At 35.9% G+C, this 20,125-nt stretch overlaps 3 protein-coding genes and 1 pseudogene across 6 annotated transcripts; all 4 read left to right on the plus strand.

The window, feature by feature from the left end:
• Positions 1–75: 75 nt before the first annotated feature.
• Positions 76–3,415, plus strand: LOC141705772 (cysteine-rich receptor-like protein kinase 10). 2 transcript variants are annotated; one of them, XM_074508659.1, is made up of 7 exons: positions 76–1,064; positions 1,325–1,465; positions 1,619–1,746; positions 1,879–2,089; positions 2,225–2,462; positions 2,613–2,763; positions 2,867–3,415. In XM_074508659.1, the coding sequence occupies exons 1-7, from the start codon at positions 263–265 to the stop codon at positions 3,224–3,226; spliced, it is 2,031 nt and encodes a 676-aa protein (XP_074364760.1). In that variant the 5' UTR covers positions 76–262; the 3' UTR covers positions 3,227–3,415. The 2 variants fall into 2 exon arrangements, with proteins under 2 accessions (XP_074364760.1, XP_074364761.1); XM_074508660.1 differs by lacking the exon at positions 76–1,064 and adding an exon at positions 1,105–1,223.
• Positions 3,416–4,805: 1,390 nt separating this feature from the next.
• On the plus strand, positions 4,806–8,137 carry LOC141705773 (cysteine-rich receptor-like protein kinase 10). The gene is made up of 7 exons (XM_074508662.1): positions 4,806–5,755; positions 5,857–5,991; positions 6,192–6,319; positions 6,495–6,705; positions 6,811–7,048; positions 7,165–7,315; positions 7,422–8,137. Exons 1-7 carry the CDS (start codon positions 4,969–4,971, stop codon positions 7,734–7,736), a joined length of 1,965 nt encoding a protein of 654 aa, XP_074364763.1. The 5' UTR covers positions 4,806–4,968; the 3' UTR covers positions 7,737–8,137.
• A 1,726-nt stretch (positions 8,138–9,863) lies between these two features.
• On the plus strand, positions 9,864–13,531 carry LOC141705775 (cysteine-rich receptor-like protein kinase 10). 3 transcript variants are annotated; one of them, XM_074508664.1, is made up of 7 exons: positions 9,864–10,857; positions 10,966–11,130; positions 11,230–11,351; positions 11,465–11,675; positions 11,830–12,067; positions 12,187–12,337; positions 13,015–13,531. In XM_074508664.1, the coding sequence occupies exons 1-7, from the start codon at positions 10,020–10,022 to the stop codon at positions 13,153–13,155; spliced, it is 1,866 nt and encodes a 621-aa protein (XP_074364765.1). In that variant the 5' UTR covers positions 9,864–10,019; the 3' UTR covers positions 13,156–13,531. The 3 variants fall into 3 exon arrangements, with proteins under 3 accessions (XP_074364765.1, XP_074364764.1, XP_074364766.1); XM_074508663.1 differs by lacking the exon at positions 13,015–13,531 and adding an exon at positions 12,439–13,002; XM_074508665.1 differs by lacking the exon at positions 13,015–13,531 and adding an exon at positions 12,419–12,617.
• Positions 13,532–14,668: 1,137 nt separating this feature from the next.
• On the plus strand, positions 14,669–17,856 carry LOC141705770 (cysteine-rich receptor-like protein kinase 25; annotated as a pseudogene).
• The last annotated feature ends 2,269 nt before the right edge of the window (positions 17,857–20,125 follow it).

Here is a 20,125-nt window from a genome sequence, read left to right on the forward strand (position 1 = left end):
TACATTAAACCATCTTTAGAAGTTGGCTTGGACCCCTATTTATTGAGGTAGGCTTGGGCCTTAAAAGCGGTAGAGTTGTTCTTACACGGAAATTGACTTTTGTGCATCGAGTCTGTCTTCACATTTTGGAACATTTAACTTTTACAACAATTTAAGAAAACAGGCACTAAATCAGAACAGCAGCATAGTTTCCATTAAAAAAAAACTCAAATTTGCAGCATCACACTTTCTGCAAATAAGAGTTAGTACTATATAAGAAGATATGATAATAGGAACCTCTGGAGGATCATCCGTATTCGTTCTATGTTTAATATGCCTTGTCGCAGTTGCCCAATCTGGTCTTTACAACACTGCCTGTGGCCGTGACAGCCGCGTCAACTACACAAGTAACAGCATTTACAAGACAAACCTCGACACTGCTCAAGCCACCCTATTTGCCGCTGCAAACACTAGCACCTCTGGTTTCTATAATGCTACTGTGGGCGAAGGTCCGGACCAAGTTAATGCCCTTGTTTATTGCAGAGACGATGTTCAACCTGATATCTGCAGGAGCTGTGTGAAGGACTCGATGAACAAGTTAAGAGAATCGTGTCCTACCACTAAGGAGGCAGATATATGGTATGATGAGTGCGTGCTTAGATACTCGAATGCCTCCATTTTTAACAACGTTGAGACTTGGCCACTTGTATTTATATGGATTCAAAGAAATGCTAGTGATATGGATCAATTTAATAAGGACCTTAGAGATTTGTTGGACAAGTTGAAGGGACAAGCTATACAACAAAAATTTGCTTCAGGGGATACACGAAGTCTGGACTTCTTGACTATCTATGGCCTCATGCAGTGCAGTCCTGATTTATCTTCAATCCAGTGCAATAATTGTCTTGATGGGCTTATGGGAAGTATTCAATCATGTTGCAGTGGAAAACTAGGAGCGCGTATAATTAATCCAAGCTGCCAGCTTAGATTTACGACTAATGATCTTTTCTACAACGACACAATTGTTGATGCACCAACTCCACTGAGACAGCTTCCTGCAACACCACCATCAGTGCCTCCTCCCGGTAAATTAATGAATCGTTCATAAGTCAACAACTTGTCTAATATCTTAAGATGTTAGAAAATGAGCGTAATAAATTTATCATGCTTATGGGCTAGTACTTGCTAAAAGAGCTGTGATACTACTTCGGTTGTTAATTAACCGACTCTTTTAAAACCTTAAGGTATTGCAGGGATAGCTTAATGTACTTGTCCAATTTATGTGCTGATATTTCCTAAACAGATTTTTAAATCATTAACATATCCTCACGCCATTTTTTTGTAGTTGATGGTAGAGATGATAAAAACAGAAGAACAGTAATTGTTGTTGTTGCTGTCCTTGTTGGGCTTGTTTTGATGCTGCTTGTTCTGGTTTGCATCTTTAACAGAAAGCGAAAGCAGAGGACTCCTACTGGGAGATTGCTGAGTATATTTTCATCCGAGCACTTTTTTTATTGCTCAGATATATATATCCAATGTCAAAGATCTTGTGGTGTTTTTGAAATTGCATTTGTGGTTCAACTATTTTCTCAATATCATGTTTGTCGATTTATCTTCTTATGGTTGGGTTGTTTTTCAGATGACAATGTGGAAGACATAAGTAGCGCTGAATCCTTGCAATACGACTTTGGTACTATTGAAGTTGCTACAAATTACTTCTCAGATAACAATAAACTAGGACAAGGTGGTTTTGGAGCTGTTTACAAGGTATGAACAAAGTTCAACTTAAAATAGTTTTTTAATTATTAGAAAAACCTAAAATTAAATATGCTCGTAGTTACTTTGTAACTTATACATTTCTGTGATATTTATGTTCCACTTCTGATGTTTAATTAATAGGGCACACTTCAAAATGGTCAAAAAATAGCTGTAAAAAGGCTTTCTAGAGGTTCAAATCAAGGTCAACAAGAATTTATTAACGAGGTCATATTAGTGGCAAAACTGCAGCACAGAAACTTGGTTAGACTACTTGGTTTCTGCTTTGAAGGAACTGAAAGACTTCTTATCTATGAGTTTGTGCCTAATGCAAGTCTCGACCACTTCATATTTGGTATATAAGTTACTGCTGATCGTTTTTTCGATGACCCTTTTTATTTGCTATGAGATATGTGTCTTTTTTGTCCTTCTGTAAGAAGTTTATGATGCTTAACAGAACACTAATCAATAATGTATAAGGTTATTGTAGATTCAGTGAAGCGTTCATATTTGGACTGGGAAAAACGGTACAATATCATAGGTGGTGTTGCCAGGGGAATTCTTTACCTTCATGAAGATTCTAGAGTACGGATTATTCACCGCGATTTGAAAGCTAGCAATGTTTTGCTAGATGCAGAGATGAATCCTAAAATTGCAGACTTTGGCATGGCTAGGCTATTTAACTTGGATGAAACTCAAGGAATTACTAGTAGAATTGTGGGAACATAGTAAGTATTCTGACTGTTCAATATCACTAATGGCCAAAAGGAAAAAAAGCACAATGATCAAGAATCATACTACTAACAAATGTAATTTCATCAGTGCTCTAAAATTTTATTTAATTAACAATGTCAATATATTGCATCTGTATATTGCAGTGGATATATGGCACCCGAGTATGCTATGTATGGCCAGTTCTCAGCTAAGTCTGATGTGTTCAGTTTTGGCGTTTTAATTCTGGAAATACTAAGTGGTCAGAAGAACCATAGTTTTCAAAACGGGCAGAATGTGGAGGACCTTGCGAGCTTTGTGAGTTATTTTGCACATAAGATTTTATTACTTATATGCAACATATCTAGAACTTAAATGCTATTAGCAACTTAACATACTTGATTATATTGATTTCTTTTAGGCTTGGAAGAATTGGAAAGAAGGGGCTCCATCTAATGTTGTAGATCCTGTACTGAGAAACTGTTCAGGATCAATACACGAAATGATAAGATGTATTCACATCGGGCTGCTATGTGTACAAGAAAATGTTGCAGACAGACCTACCATGGCCTCAGTGGTGCTTATGCTGAATAGCTTCTCTGTAACCATTCCTGTACCTTCAGAGCCTGCTTTCTTTATGCAGAGCAGCAGCACTCATGAAGTGGCATTGCCTACCAATACAGTTATTTCCAGGGTGAGCAACAAATCTAGCAACATCAAAAGTAATTCTGATAACTACTCTATCAATGAAACTTCATTCAGCGATCTATATCCACGATGATGTGTGCTACGAGTGTTCGATTAGATATGTTCTTGCTGAACTAGTGAACTGTGATCAGTTTCAGCAGTCATTTACTCCTTTAGATTTTGTATGCTTATTATGACTTATGTTTGGTCATTGGCAAAATAAATTAAACTTCAAACACTTTAGATTTTGGAAAAGTTTGTTAAACAGAAGCTTTTTATTATTTGCCCTTATGTTCTTGATCATGCTAATTCAATCAAGTGTGATTGTTTGCCAAGCTCAGCCTAACGGACAACCCCTCTTCCATAAGAAAGTGCTCCTAAAATTTATTTATTTTTCGAAAAGCCATTGCATTAGACAGGACCTCAAAATATAGCAGGAGGAAGGAGAACAACTACTCAAAGACAAGGACTGAACTAGAAAAGCAAACCACACCTAAACATACTCAAGAACAACGAACAACAACTAAGAACTAAATGAAAATAAGCTTACTACTAATTTCTAACAACATCTACCCAGCAACAACCAAGATAGGACTGATGCAGCTAATAATCTCAACAACTAGAATAGAATAACGAGATCGTCTTCATCATGCATCAGAGTCTTCCAAAACCATATCTTCAAAGTTCAAACACAACATCATGCATCTGCAGTTCATCGCTGGGGCGCCAGGGACGTGAACTATAATTTTTTTGACAGGCTAAATAAAGTATATTCGAGAAAAGATGCAGATGGCAAGCATTCAGATTTCTTTATTTCACTTCAAAAAAATGCATATTAGTTTTGGACCAAAAGAACCATATGTTTTGGAAACAGGGAGAATGTAGGAGACCTTGCTAGTTATGTAAGTTGAATGTTTACATAAATGTTCATTTTTAAACATCTAGTGTTTTTATCATATTTGATCATGTTGAGTTCTTTCAGGCATGGATTAATTGGCGAGAAGCTGGGACTCCATGAAATGTCATTGATCCAATATTAAGCAAAGTGTCTTTGTAGATGGCGTTCATCTCAAGTCCTATATTAAGGAGATAAAGAAGATTTACTTGAATATAAGCAGACAAATCCATTCAATGAGATCTTTTAAGAGCCCAAGAACAAATTTGTATGGACACTATCATATTAATGTGGCGTTGAAGGCTGATGAGCTGCGCAACAGCCTTGTGGAAACCGAGAATATTTGAAATAATAAAAATATTTGGGGATTGGAAGCCCAGTCAAACTCAATACAAGGAATATTTATACAAAAAAATATCCCAAACATTTTAGTTCTGAGTTTGAGCACAGGAATAGAGCCCTGCCAAAACTATCCTTGTCAAAATTTAAAATGCACAGGAACGTACAATTAAGGAAACTAGTTATTTTATGTCTTTCCCCTTGCTGTTTCAATCAGCTGCAATTTGCTAAAAAAAAATGGATTTCGATTTGTCGATTTTCCATTATCCTTTTGTTTATCTTCACCCATGAACATATTAGTCTAAAGAAGACTTTTAATCACATTTACTGGTTTAAATGTATGTATGATCTCATCAGTGACCCATAACAGGTTAGATGATATAAGAGTTGGCATTGACAGGTAGCTTTAGCCGGGAATATAACACATTATAAGAAAAAAATATGCATTAGAATCATCATTAACTATTACTATATGCTTAACCAAAATTTGATGTCACCTTGGAAGTTGACTTTTCAGCATTAACCATTCTATGTATTAGATTAGCAGCAGGAAAATAAGAATCAAAATTTCATATCAGGTTGTCAAGGTTGATTAAGAAACGATGGTGGTAACTTCTCCCGGAATGCTTGTATTCGCTTTTTGTGTTTTTGTAGGAAGTATCTCTGTTACCTGGTCCAAATACATAATCCACAGCTGCGGAACAAGTGGTAACTACACAAATAATAGTACATATGAAAAGAACCTGGACAGGGCACTAGCCACCCTCGCCACCACTGCAAATTTAAGCAACTCTGGCTTCTACAACGCCTCGGTGGGTGAAAACCTGGACAGAGTTAACACGCTTGTGCTTTGTAGAAACGACATTCTACCCGATGTTTGTAGAAGATGTGTCAATGACTCAGTTAACAGGATAAGAGAATTATGTCCCAACCAAAATGAGGCTGTTGAATGGTATGATGAGTGCACGTTAAGGTACTCAAATCGCTTCCTTCTTAACAAGGTTGAGACTGAGCCTATTTGGTCATATTTTAATTCCAACAATGCAACTGATGTTCCTCAGTTTAATCAGGACCTAAGAAAATTGTTTGATAATTTGAAAGTCCAAGCTTCACAGGAAAAGTTTGCTACAGGGAATATAAGTGGTCCGGATCTGTTGACCATTTATGGGCTTGTGCAGTGTAGCCCTGATTTATCTTCAACACAGTGCAATGATTGTCTTGATATTCTTATTGGAGAACTTTCATCAAGTGGTACAATTGGAATGCAAATTTTTAACCCTAGCTGTAAGCTAATTTATGAGCTCACACGTTTTTTTAACGAAATTACTCCAGTTGATCCACCACCGCCAATGCAACAGCTGCCTCCACCGCCCCCATCCATGCCTCCTGGTAAAGACAGATTTTCAGTCTCCTTAAATTTGTGTATTTTTTACGTTGAAATATAGTAGTCCATATAAGAGTAATATTAATACTTTTCCTGGTTTCTGCAGGAAAAAATAATAATACCATAAGAACAGTCATCATAAGTGCAGTTGTGATTTCTGGTGTTATTATTCTCTTGCTTGTTATGTTTTGCGTCTTAAGAAGAAAGACAAAGCATCGTCTAATTACTGGGAGATTGCAGGGTAAGTTTTGTTGCTTGTCAATACAATTGCTCTTTCTTCATCAACTTGAAATGTTGTAGGGCTAAAGATTGTATTAACTTGTTCATATCAATTAAGTGTCATCTAAGAAAACTGATATTGCATTATGTAGCTGGTGTTATCATTTCTAGTGTGCAATGGATATGTTTGTCCATTCAATAGTGCATGTGTTTGTTTTTCAGACGGCAGTGTGGGAGATATAAGCAGCGTGGAATCCCTGCAGTACGACTTTAGTACAGTAGAATTTGCTACAAATAAGTTCTCAGATAGCAATAAGCTTGGACAAGGTGGATTTGGAGCTGTTTACAAGGTAAATATCTAAGTTTAAGAAAAACATGTTTTAGCTAAGTTGGCAAAAAAACATGTTTCACTTGTCAAAAGCAGCAAAAAATAAGATTAACCAGAGTTACTTATGATAACCTTTTTTTTTGTTATATTAGACTCCCACAAATTTTCACCTTGCATCTCTTCCTTTAATATTGTAGGGCACTTTTGAAAATGGTCAAGAAGTAGCAGTGAAGAGGCTTTCTAGAGGTTCAGTACAAGGTGAACAAGAATTCAAAAACGAGATCCTGCTAGTGGCACAACTGCAACACAGAAATTTAGTTAGACTCCTCGGTTTTTGCTTAAAAGGAACGGAAAGACTTTTAATTTATGAGTTTGTGCCTAATGCAAGTCTTGACCATTTAATCTTTGGTAAGGAAATTTTAAGTATTCCTATTTTCTCCTATTATGTTTATGATTTAGGATGGTTACAATGATTAATCATGACTCAATAACATATAAGAATCTTTATTATAGATCCAGTGAAGCGTTCAATTTTGGATTGGGAAAGACGATACAAAATCATAGGAGGAATTGCCAGGGGAATTCTGTACCTGCATGAAGATTCTAGATTACGAATTATTCACCGTGATCTTAAAGCTGGTAATGTTTTGCTAGATGGGGAGATGAATCCTAAAATTGCAGATTTTGGAATGGCAAGGTTATTCAACTTGGATGAAACTCAAGGAATTACAAACAGAATAGTGGGAACATAGTAAGTCTTACCACTAAAGTGCAAATGCATAAAATTTTTATATACTGACGTAAAAAAAAATTAATTCCTGCTTTTAAATGAATTTGATGTTAACGATCTCTATCCGTGCACTGCAGTGGATATATGGCACCCGAGTATGCCTTGTATGGGCAGTTTTCAGTAAAGTCTGATGTGTTTAGCTTTGGTGTATTACTTCTCGAAATAGTAAGTGGTCAAAAGAACCACAGTTTTCAGAATGGGGAGAGCTTAGGGGACCTTGCAAGCTTTGTAAGTTTTAATACACGAAAATTTATCAATACATTGATGCCTTCTCTAAAATTTTGAAGGACTGGATTTACTTATCGCAATTGATTATTATTGAATTATATGTTAGGCTTGGAAAAATTGGCGAGAAGGGACTGCATCCAATGTTATAGATCCAATATTAAGAAACAGTTCAGGTTCAATACATGAAATGATGAGATGCATTCATATCGGGTTACTTTGTGTGCAAGAAGATGTCAGAGACAGACCTACCATGGCATCAGTGGTGCTTATGCTCAATAGCTTCTCACTCACTCTTCAAGTGCCTTCAGAGCCTGCCTTTTTTATGCAGAGTAATGTGACAAACTCTAACTTTGAAGTCCCATTGTTTAGTGATAGTGTTAACTCAGGGGTGATCAATGTGAACAAAGACTCCACACATTAGCCATCAATCGCAAATATATATCTATCCACGATAACAGTCGCCTTCTTAATAACTTGTCTGCTAATTTTATCCCATGAGTTTTGGATTGAGAGCATTTTCACTACTACAACGTGACCAACGTGTACTTGAAACGAAAATTAACTGAAATAGCAATGCAATTTAATTTCAGTTGAAGAATGCTGATGATAAAAAACAAGCAACATTATAACAAGGCCTCTACGGATGCCTTATATTCATTAAGAAAATCTGGGCAAGACTTATCCATCACGATCTGAAACTGAAAGCAAGCACTGTTTGGTCAGATACGAATATGAGTGAAAAATTGGCTAATCTTTTGCAAGGATTCTTTGATGTGGATCAAATTCAGTGAATAAAGGTGTTGGCAGACAGCAATCCTAATTTATCCATTTTTTTCATATCTTTTTGTGATGAAAGTCTTCCACTTTTTGATCTTAAAATAGATTGTAGAATCTTGCATGTCCCAGAAAACAAGCAAGAACATTAAATTGGGGAGACTAGTTCATGTCATTGACCCTGCAGTTTCAATCAATTGTGATTTTAAAAGCCCGGCCGGCTTTTACGGGGCCGGGTTTTTCGGGCTTTAACTTTGACCGGGCCGGGTCGGACCGGGCTTTCTGAAAATGTCAAACCCCGTTTGGATCCTCGAGGCGGGCCTAACCGGGCTTTTTTTTCGGGCCGGATAGGATCGGGCCTGGCTTTTTTCTAATTTAAATCAGATCGAGTATTATTAGAGATTCCGAAGACTACATATGTTAGCAACTATGTCATCGTAAAAATGTATTAGTTTACATGGAATATATTATGAAAACATTACTTCGTTGAAAATATTTAAGTTCGGCAAAAAATAAACATGTTTATAAAATAATATGTTTTATCATTGTTATCCAAATATATATAGTGTATTTACTATATCTTTTATTTATGCAATGAAATGTATAAATAATATTATTAATCACAAATATGTAAATATATACGTGTTTAAAGTATTATTTATATTTATAGTATATGTGAATTCATAAATATATAAGAAAATATATTAGGATAATTAGATTTTAACCGGGCTTTTTCGGGCTTTAAATTGGGCGGGGCCGGGCTGGGCCGGACCGAAACCCGGGCTTTTAACTGGGCCGGGCCGGGTTTTGTCTAAAAATATAGGGTCCGTCGAGGCCTGAACCTGGCCGGGCTTGACCGGATCGGGTCGGGCCAGATTTTCGGGCCCAGTCTTTTTGTGCATCTTTGCTCCTTGCTGTGAACCTATTAAGTGACCTATTAGCATCTATCTTCATTGGGGTTCATGGTTGTTAGATGATCAATTATCCCATACTATCCGATTAATAATGACTGGACATAACTTCGGCACAAAAATTTGTGGGGGTTATTTTGAGTTTTTGCCTTGTGAGGACAAAAAATTCTCATGTCTGAACATGTCCCTGAATAAAAGTCTTGAGCACTCATTTGTTCGGTAAGGTTCGGTGACAGGTGATTGCCAATTCAACTCAGGAGGGGGGACAAGTGTTTGATGCTTCAGTTTTATGCATGGCATGACAGCTCTCCTGAAACATGTTTATGATGATTTGAGCCTGTACTTACCTCTATCATAGTGACATTTCCAATTAATAACAACCACTTTTAACAAAAATTGTTTCGTCTATGAGCAACTTTTGACCCATCTAGATATGTAATCTTACACTACACAAGACTTATCTTGATGTAAATTATGCAGCTAAAATGATGACAGAAAGAGGTTCTTTTCTTATAATACAGTTCCTTGGGGATGGCAAACATTTTCGCTACAATTTGTAGCTGAAGGCAAGTTTCGAGCTGAAGGCATTTCTAGTGGAAGGCAAACACTTGGACAACTATATGCAGCAGAAGCCACCAAGTATAATCTTGGAAAAGTCATAGTTAACACAGTGCTGTTAAGTTTCACGTTTACATTTAATTTTAAGTTCAGTCCCCACCCTCCTGTACATGGAAGTATGAATATAAATTTATCAACGACTTCTCTGAAGACTACAAAAATAGAGTTGTTAGAGGGTTTTCTTCTTTCTTGACTTGCATTAAAAATAACAATGACACAAAATCATAATCTTAAATATATAATCCCAGAAAAGACAGACTGAAAAATAGGCGAGCTGCTCGATAGACTACAAACAATAAAGTCTGGGACTCTCAAGCAAATAATTTCGATTTATCTTTCTTCTAATACTTAACAGATTTTCTTGAGAAATTGACCCTTTAATCAGATAGCTAAATACTGCAATGTGGAGCTTCCTGAAAATTCTTACTGCGATGATGTCCATATGGTGGTGCCTATTCACCAGTCTTTCTGCTCAAGCTGCAAACAGTTTTGGTTACGCTTCATGTTCTGATGATTCTAGTTACTCTCCCGGTAGCAGATTTGAGGCTAACCTTAAACTCCTCCTCACTTTTCTCTCCTCAAATGCTACAAAAAACAACGGTTTCTATAACTCCACCGCTGGTCACGATTCCCCTGATGTAGCTTATGGTCTCTCACTCTGCCGAGGTGATTGTAGCAGTGACATCTGTCAAACATGCGTATCCGAAGCTACTAAAGCTATTCTCACTCAATGCCCAAAGGCAAAAGAAGCAGTTATCTGGTATGATGAATGCATGGTACGTTATGCACACCGGTCCTTTATTGGCACCAATAATGAAACATTGGGTTTTCAATTTGGGAATCCTAGTAGTGTTAAAGTAGATGCAGGCTTTAAACAAGTGCTAGATAGAACTTTGAGTGACTTGATAACTCGGGCTTCAAATGTAACAGTGTCTAATAATAAACGTGCTATATGGGGGTTTTCAACTCAAATTGTTAAATATACTAGTGCACAAACTCTCTATGGGCTAGCTCAGTGTACACCAGATTTGTCTGGAAACGACTGTGGTCACTGCCTCAGGGAGGCGATACGTCATCTGCCACAATGCTGCGATAATAAGCAAGGTGGCAGAGTCTTGCTATATAGTTGTCATTTTCGATACGAGGTGTACTCTTTTTTCAGTATAACGGACTCTGCAGCTTCACCTTCACATTCACCTTTACCTTCTCCAACTCCAAGCTCATTACAGGAGCATAAAGGTATACCATAATGAATAAATTATGCCAGTTTTAACCAAAAGTTGATCTAATGTTATCATGTATTGGACCTACTAGATGCTATACTAATGCAATAAAATGTTTTGGCAGGGAAACATCAATCACCCCAGAAACTTTTCATACTCATTGCTCTACTATGTATTTTTCTAATGCTTTGCGGCATAGGCTACTACTATTTATGGGTTTGGAACAAAGCTACAAGAAAGAAAGAAGTTTCAGCAGGACTTAATATCGATACTATTAATCCGTTCAACAGTAAGCTGAGATTCTAATATAATTTCAGACTATCGATCTTTAACTGGTAACAGTCATAGAAATCACAATTATTTGGTAACTATGTTAATTTGGCTGTAGTGGATAACGACATTACAACTGTAGAATCCTTGAGATTTGAATTGAGCACGGTGAAAGAAGCTACAAACAACTTTTCTGTGGATAACAAGATAGGTGAAGGTGGATTTGGCGAGGTCTATAAGGTACAAAGCTTGAAAGTTGCAAGTCATCTTAGAAGAATTATAAAATCATAGTGATACTGATCACAGTTAAATTTTAAAGTTCTAAATGTCTTATGCATAAACTCATGCTACAGGGTATACTTGGTAATGGGAAAGAAATTGCAGTAAAGAGGTTATCCAAAAGTTCAAATCAAGGTGCAGAAGAATTTAAGAACGAGGTTGTTTTAGTGGCTAAGCTTCAACATAGAAATCTTGTGAGGCTTTTGAGATATTGCTTTGAAGGAGAGGAAAAAATTCTCATCTATGAATATATTCCCAACAAAAGCCTCGACTACATTTTGTTTGGTTAGACTCGCTTCATTTTCCTATATAACATAATATATAGATAAGATCTGATAACAATATCCGACACTGAATGCATAAGTATCAATGATTTAGTTAGATGTAAGGGTGTAAGTTGTAAGGTGATTGGCATAACTTGGTATCTTCGTAAATGCAGATCCACAGAAACAAGTGCTATTGGACTGGCCAAGGAGATACAAAATAATTGGAGGAATTGCTAAAGGAATGCTTTATCTTCATGAAGAATCCCGGATAAGAATTATTCATAGAGATCTAAAACCAAGCAACGTGTTGTTAGATGCTGAAATGAATGCAAAAGTATCCGATTTTGGCATGTCAAGGATTTTTGGTGTGGATCAAAACCATGGAAAGACTAGTAGAATTGTTGGAACTTAGTAAGACTATTAAATTCTTCTCATAAAAAAACTGTCTATTTTAAGAATCTCCCATTTCTTTCTACAAATGGTAAACTGTTGCCTCTAGAATATTTACTTGATGTTTTTGCTGCTTACAGTGGCTACATGTCTCCTGAGTATGCAATGCACGGAGACTACTCTGTGAGGTCTGATGTATTCAGTTTTGGCGTCTTACTTCTTGAGATTATCAGTGGCCAAAGAAACAGTTCTTTCTACCACTGTAACCATGCTGACGACCTACTTTGCTATGTAAGTTTTTTTCCCTGGAGACGGGCTATGATCTCCTTTTACTATGCAACACTCTGTTTCAACACAAAGTCATTTTGTTAGATAATCTATGAATATTACAGGCTTGGAGACTTTGGAGGGACGGAACACCCTTAGAATTAGTAGATCCAGTGTTATTATACTCGTATTCAAGAGATGAAGTAATCAGATGCATCTATATAGCATTATTGTGCGTTCAGGAAGATGTCGATAGTAGGCCATCAATGGATACAGTGATCCTCATGCTTAAAAGTCACTCTGTTACCATGATTTTGCCTCAACAACCCCCATTCTTTCAAAACAGCAGAAGCAGGGAAAAGTTAAAAGAAGGATTGAAGTCGGTTCCTTTGATAAATTATGCCGCATCATGGTCGGTGGATGATGCATCAATTACAGGAATCTACCCCAGATAATACAATAAGTCTGCCATATAATGATGCTAACTAGAACGGCAAAGCCTATTTCAGTAACCTATAAATGTAACAGATTAGGCTCTAATATAATCTGGCAAACTAAGCTTGATGAAAACTCTACTTGTAAGCATAAGTATTCAGTATTCACATCCGTAAAGTAACAAAATCACAAGTATATTGTATAAGTATATAGTTCAGTAAAAGAAATTTGAGATCAAGCAATTTGATGTGTATCTCTATCTGCAGATGATGAACTGTGGTTTCTTCATGTGCAAGAAGAATCAACAACATACCTATCGTCGCATCAGTGATGCTTATGCTCAACAGCTTCTCACTAACTATTGCAGTACCTCTAGAGGATGCTTTGTTATTTTTACTGTGGAGTAGCATTGTTTTGGAAGCCCCATTGTCTAATGAGCGATGCCAACAGACAATCCAGAAATTAGACCTCAGTCGCCAACTTATTACTTATCTCCGGGTTCTTGATAACTTATCTGCTCGCCTTCATGCCTTTAACAATTTCTGGTTAATATCATAAACACGGGGTGAATGTGTATTCAGAAAGATAGTCACCAAAACTTCCCTGCACAACAGTTGAAACGAATCAAGACTCAAGCATGCATAAATTACTCTAGAATTTAGTTCTGTAAGTTATATAAAATGATTTAAACAGTACTCAGCTAAGAGATTACACGTTCGTCTTTCCTATATCAATAGCTTAGAAGTATTCAGAATTTATAAAATTTTAAAAAATCAAGTGGTATTTAACGAAAATTGGCAATTTTTGTTTTAAGATCAAAATAGGCAAGCTTTAGCTACAGTCTAAAGAATACTTGTCAATAATTTTATGATTGCACAGGTTGAATCTTGCGGTACATCAATGTCCAGTAAAAACCCTAAGACTTCTACTGAAAATCATTCAATGAAACTTAATTATGATATACACTTCAAAGGCAGAGCTTAGAGACAAAAATTCCCAAGTGTTGATACTTCCTTGAGCTGTATCACATGATCATATACTATTAGCTAACAACCGAAGTTGTTACGTAGTAAAAACATTACAAAACTTTCAGAAGAATCTTAGACTATTTTTTTTTCAAACATTCACACACCGCGTTTCAACACTCAATCACTCAACAGTAGAGAGTGATACCAGTAGACTAAAAGTTGTTCGGTAATCCAACAGTGTTGACATATTAGGAACGCGGGACAGTATGTTAATCATATACCACCGGTGATTGGTGAACATTTCTGATTCAGCTATAATCACTTGTAATTAACAATGTCCCATGCACATGGCTTGAAGATATTATTAGTATATATGTTAAGGAACCATTTGCTCTAAAATCTTAAATTGTTGTAGAAAGACCTTTTCCATGATCTTATATTAGTATTCTAACACATATAAAATTGGTGTGAAAGATGTGTTTAGTTTGCGCTAAATTGGATCAAGTAATCTCTTTACGACAGACAAAGTTTCGTGCACATGGTGTAACCAGTTAAAATTAGCGAGAGATCTCTCAGCATCCATCTGTCAAGATGTATTTAACCTAGGTGATCAAATCATATTTACAAATTATGATACATAAGATAGTTCAAATCGAAAACTCTCTGATAACCTGATATAGGAGATCATTCGAGGAAAATGATTTGTCTAGCACTCTATTTAACCATGCAATGTAGAAGGTTGGCTGCTGCGTGGGCGGTTATTTTTCAAAAGTTATTATATGTTTATCTGGAAGACTTGTCCGAAGACTCAAGTACTAAAGTTGTCCTCACCTTCTTTTACCTTGCATTCCGATGTTGACCGGACTATAAACAAAATTTCACATAATCACTATAAAATAACAATAACAAACAAATCTCAATGTTATAAAACACAGAAAGACAGACCAAATGTATGGAGCTTACAAACATACACCAAAAAGGCATAAAAAATAATGCTGCTCTATAGACTATGAGCAGCACAAGTCTTGGACTCTCGAGCTTTTAAATCTGAATTATCATTCTGCTCATGCTATAAAACTTCAAATTTAACAATTGCTATCTAGAAGCTGCGATGTGGAGCTTCAGAACGAGTACAATTATGATGTTTTCCATATGTTGGTGCCTATATAGCAGTGTTTCTGTTGAAGCTGCACTGAGTTTTGGTTACCCATCATGTTCTGGTGAAAATAGTTACGCTCCCGGTAGCACATTTCATGCTAACCTTAAAAAGCTCCTCACTTTTCTCTCCTCAAATGCTAGACAAAACCATGGCTTCTTTAACTCCACAGTTGGACACGAATCCCCTGATGTAGCTTATGGTCTTTTCCTTTGCTGAGGTGGTTGTAGCAGTGATGTCTGTCAAGCATGCGTATCTGAAGCCACAAAAGTAATTCTCACTCAGTGTCCCAAGGAGAAAGCGGCTGCAATTTGGTATGATGATTGCATGGTACGTTATGCAAGCCGGCCTTTTTTCAGTACTAATAATCAAACACTGGGATTGTATTATGGCAATCCTAGTAGCGTAAGAGAGACTACAGGTTTTAAAAAGGTACTAGATAGTAGTTTAAGTGACTTAATAACCCGGGCTTCAACTGTAACAATAGATCAAGTTAACCATGCTAAAAGGGGGTTTGCAACTCAGATTGTTAATTATACTAGCGCGCTAACTCTCTATGAGCTAGTTCAGTGTACACCAGACTTGTCAGGGAATGACTGTGGTCACTGCCTCAGAGAGGCTACGCGGTATCTGCCAAAATGCTGTGATAGGAAGCAAGGTGGCAGAATATTGCTGTATAGTTGTAACATCAGATATGAGGTGTACCCCTTTTTTGATATCCTGGTCTCTGCACCTTCACCTTCTCCCACTCCAACTCCAACTCCAACCTCATTAGAGAAGCATAAAGGTATACTAACAGATAGATATTTGCGTTTCCAGTTTCTACCAAAGTTGCATCTGAATTTTATTAACCTGACATATTTTATATTGTGTTAATGGGATTACAATTTTGTTCAGGGAAAGAACGGAACTCATCCAAAAAGCTTTTTATCCTTATTGCTCTACTATGTGCTTCCCTGATGTTCTGCAGCATAGGCTACTTTCTCCATGTTTGGAAAAAAGCTTCTAGAAAGAAACAAGTTTCATCAGAAGAATCTGACATAGATAACATTAATTCTTTCAATAGTAAGTTCACATTCCTATGTAATTTAACATTTATCTTCAACTGGCAAAGATTACAGATCTTGCAAATGCTCAAGTAACAATGTTTAACTGGCTGTAGTGGAGATGGAGAATGATATCACAACTGTGGAATCCTTGAGATTGGATTTTAAAACTGTTCAAGAAGCTACGAATAATTTTTCTGTCCATAACAAAATAGGTGAAGGTGGATTTGGTGAGGTTTACAAGGTATAAAGCTTAAGAGTTCTGTATCTTAGTAAAATTCCTATCAATAATCTCAAAATTTGGTCTTTTAAAGTTCTAAATGTCTGATGTGTTAATTCAAACTACAGGGTATACTAGCTAATGGAAAAGAAATTGCAGTCAAGAGACTATCTAAAAGTTCAAATCAAGGTGCAGAAGAATTTAAGAACGAGGTTGTTCTAGTGGCTAAGCTTCAACATAGAAATCTTGTGAGGCTTTTGAGATATTGCTTTGAAGGAGAGGAAAAAATTCTCGTCTATGAATACATCCCCAACAAAAGCCTTGACTACATTTTATTCGGTTAGAGCCTGCTCTTCTCATCAAGCTCTGTATAACATGATGCATAAAATCTAATAAAAATATCTACCACTAACCGCAAAAAATTGTACATAAACACAGATAGATAGGTATATTCAGACCCTGAGCATTGTTAAGAAAGTTCAGAAAGTTACAAAAGCAAATCAGCTGACTGTCTAAACTCATTATCTTCCTAAATGCAGATCCAGAAAAACAAGTACAATTGGACTGGACGAGAAGACACAATATAATTGGAGGAATTGCTAAAGGGATGCTTTATCTTCATGAAGAATCCAGGATAAGAATTATTCATAGAGATCTCAAACCAAGCAATATTTTGTTAGACGCTGAAATGAATGCAAAAGTATCTGATTTTGGCATGTCAAGGATTTTTGGCATCGATCAACACCATGGAAAGACAAGTAGAATTGTTGGAACTTAGTAAGTCAAATCACTTTTCTTTTCATTGCACATGATTGGACAGTTACCAATGCTTTCTCTTGAAATTGATAATTGCAGATATGCAAATACTTGAACCTCAGTCCCAACTGCTGATGCGGTGACAATCATATAGTCTTAGCTCTAATTTATCTACTTGACATGTTATCCACTTTCAGCGGCTACATGTCTCCTGAGTATGCAATGCACGGAGATTACTCCGTGAGGTCTGATGTCTTTAGTTTTGGCGTCTTACTCCTTGAGATCATAAGTGGAAAAAGAAACAGTTCTTTCTATCAATCTAACCAAGGTGGTGACCTACTATGCCATGTAAGTTTCTACACCAAATACATTTAATGATTTCCTTCCTGATATGCAATGTTCTATTTCTCCGTTAAATAGTTCAGTCAGATAATTCAAGAACATTACAGGCTTGGAGACTATGGAGGGCCGGAACGCCCTTGGAACTAGTGGATCCAGTGTTATCATGTTCATATTTAAGAAATGAAGTAGTCAGATGCATCTATATAGCACTATTGTGCGTTCAAGAAGATGTAGATAGTAGGCCATCAATGGATGCAGTGGTCCTCATGCTTCATAGTAACTCTGTTACCATAATTATGCCTCAACAACCGCCATTCTTTCAACACAGTAGAAGCATTACAAAGATGAAAGAAGGATTGAAATCAGATGATTCAACAAAGTATGCCACATCATGGTCTGTGGATGATGCATCAATTACAGGAATTTACCCCAGATAATGCAACAAGTTTGGCATCTTATGAAGCCAGCAGAATTGACACAATTGATGTCAAGTAGATAGTTTATATCAATGTATACCAGTAGTTAATTCCTTTTTACTTGTAAAATTTTATCATGACAAAGAAATCGTATAAATTTATCCGTGTCATTTTAATCAGCAGCTGATAGCCTGATACCTCACAAATAACATTGTGATAAGTTAAATTCAATACTGAGGCCTTAACACCTCACAAATCTCTCTCTACGTGAGAAGTGGCATATGCAGATAGGATGTTCCATTTTTTGGACATTGTTGTAATGAACTTCCCTCTAATTTATGTCTGAAAAATGGTCAACTAGTCCATTTTCATTTGGTTTTGCAGCTTTTGCTATTTGTCTTGAATTTGGCGGATGCTAAATGTCACGTTTAGTAACGTGGGACCGAATGCAGACGCAAAGAAATTTCTATATCTTGTCGAGGAAGGCAGACAATTATTATATTAAGGTTGTGAGAAATTTTCACAATTAAGTTTTTTAATTAGGCTTTATTATTGGAAGTGTCTTAATGGAATAATCGAGGCGGAATTTAGTGAAATAATAGAGTTATTAAAAGAGGTTGTGCCCCATATTAGATTGCCTAAATCTTTTAATTCCGCTAAAACTATCATCAAGGATTTAGGTCTTAAGTACGAAAAAATACATGCATGTCCAAACGAGTGCATGTTATATCGGGGTGAGAATGAAAAAGAAGTTAAGTGCAAAATTTTTGGTGTTTCGAGGTGGAAGGCCGAGGCCTGAGGCACAAGGGTCGGGGTCAGAAAATAACAATAAAGATGCAGCGAAAGTTACGAGATACTTTTCGTTAAAGCCAAAGCTCCAACAAATGTTTTTATGCAAAGACTTCTCTAAACAAATGTTGTGACATGCAGTAGGCCGAAAGAAGGATGGTGTTAAGGGGAATACACACAAAAATAGAACCAAACAAATAATGCAAAACACACGCACAATATATGACGCGGAAAAAATTCATGTCCCAATTTGTAACTTGTATTATTAATCCAAACAATTATCAATAATATAATCAATCTCACCAAACTGTATTGACTCACGCGATACTGAAATCAAACAATACTCAAGCATACATCAAAACAATAACATGACTATGTATATATAACCATCACAAACTTGACCGCCAAGACTAATAACCTAATCCCATTATAATAATAATTGTCTACCCATACAATTATTACTCAACTCAGTTATGATAATAATTGTCTACTCATACAATTATTACCCAATCCAATTATATTTTCTATCACCAAGCCCATACTACCTATTGAGTTTAACCCCAAAAATCCTCCCCTTCAATCCAATATGGTTTCATGCACAACTGAATTAACGGTCACCATCAAGCCATCGACGTCGATCCGCCAATACCTCCCCTCGAACAATAATCCCTCCTTCTAGCACAAAAATATTTCTCTTATCTTTTCGACCTTTGAGTATCTCTAAATCCCCTTTTGTAAATTCCAACATATTGTTCTTCATCATACAATATATCCAAAATCAACTAATTTACCCAATGAAATTAGATTTCGATTTAACTCCGGTATATATCTTACCTGATTTAACTCCTGAACACGTCCATTGTGACGTATCATTGTTACCTCGCAAATGCTAGCAACCTTTACCCTTTTACTGTTCGGTAAAGTTACCATCTTTCCATCTAGTGAACGATCAATAAAGGAAATGCTCCTTCTAGTGAAAGAAGAGGATGTCTTATGCTATTCCACTTATGCTAGTTCAGGAATCTCTGGGCAGGGTGAATGAAATTAGAAAGAAATTTCTAATTTGCATCAAACAGAACTAGGCATAGTGAAGAGGAAAATATAAGATTAAATTAAATAGGCTTGACACGAGATCCATGCCTCATTTTTAATCGGGACATTATAAGGCAGAAGGAATTTATTGTACAATAACTATTTACTGAATCATATATTGAGAAGTGTCCCTCGCGATATAGAATAAATATGATTAATTTATTAATTATATTTAATGAATTAAAGAACTCATATAAATAATAATAAAATAGTTTTATTATTATTTATTTCTACTGTTGGCTTTAATATTGAACATATAGGGTCACACCATAAAAAGAATGATTTATAAGTAGAGAAGTTAATTAATAATAGTTAGTCATTATTTATTTATAAATAAATAACTGATTAACAGTTTTTGTTTATAATTAATTAAATATAATTTAATTTATTATAAATTAATAATATTAATTAGAAATTTAATTTATAAAATTAAATTAGTGAGAGAATTATTTATCTAAAGAGTTTAGAAAAAGAATTAATGATTAAAAGAGTTTTAATTATTAATTAATGAATTAATGAGATTAATAAATATATAGGGTTAATAATTATATTATTTTATGAAAAAATTCAGTTGGAAATTTTGTGCCTAATT

The sequence above is a fragment of the Apium graveolens genome, unplaced genomic scaffold (assembly GCF_009905375.1).
Source record: "Apium graveolens cultivar Ventura unplaced genomic scaffold, ASM990537v1 ctg988, whole genome shotgun sequence".
In the NCBI taxonomy this organism is placed as follows: domain Eukaryota; kingdom Viridiplantae; phylum Streptophyta; class Magnoliopsida; order Apiales; family Apiaceae; genus Apium; species Apium graveolens.

What these genes read in the sequence shown, in the direction of transcription:
- LOC141705772 (XM_074508659.1), top strand. Translation starts at nt 263, where the DNA reads ATGATAATAGGAACCTCTGGAGGATCATCCGTATTCGTTCTATGTTTA. An exon ending in TCCTACTGGGAGATTGCTGA is followed by an intron (nt 1,466 to 1,618) that starts GTATATTTTCAT and finishes GTTGTTTTTCAG; the next exon opens with ATGACAATGTGGAAGACATA. An exon ending in AGTAGAATTGTGGGAACATA is followed by an intron (nt 2,463 to 2,612) that starts GTAAGTATTCTG and finishes TGTATATTGCAG; the next exon opens with TGGATATATGGCACCCGAGT.
- LOC141705773 (XM_074508662.1), top strand. Translation starts at nt 4,969, where the DNA reads ATGGTGGTAACTTCTCCCGGAATGCTTGTATTCGCTTTTTGTGTTTTT. An exon ending in GCCCCCATCCATGCCTCCTG is followed by an intron (nt 5,756 to 5,856) that starts GTAAAGACAGAT and finishes TGGTTTCTGCAG; the next exon opens with GAAAAAATAATAATACCATA. An exon ending in GATTTGGAGCTGTTTACAAG is followed by an intron (nt 6,320 to 6,494) that starts GTAAATATCTAA and finishes TTAATATTGTAG; the next exon opens with GGCACTTTTGAAAATGGTCA.
- LOC141705775 (XM_074508663.1), top strand. Translation starts at nt 10,020, where the DNA reads ATGTGGAGCTTCCTGAAAATTCTTACTGCGATGATGTCCATATGGTGG. An exon ending in CCTCGACTACATTTTGTTTG is followed by an intron (nt 11,676 to 11,829) that starts GTTAGACTCGCT and finishes TCGTAAATGCAG; the next exon opens with ATCCACAGAAACAAGTGCTA. An exon ending in CTGACGACCTACTTTGCTAT is followed by an intron (nt 12,338 to 12,438) that starts GTAAGTTTTTTT and finishes TGAATATTACAG; the next exon opens with GCTTGGAGACTTTGGAGGGA.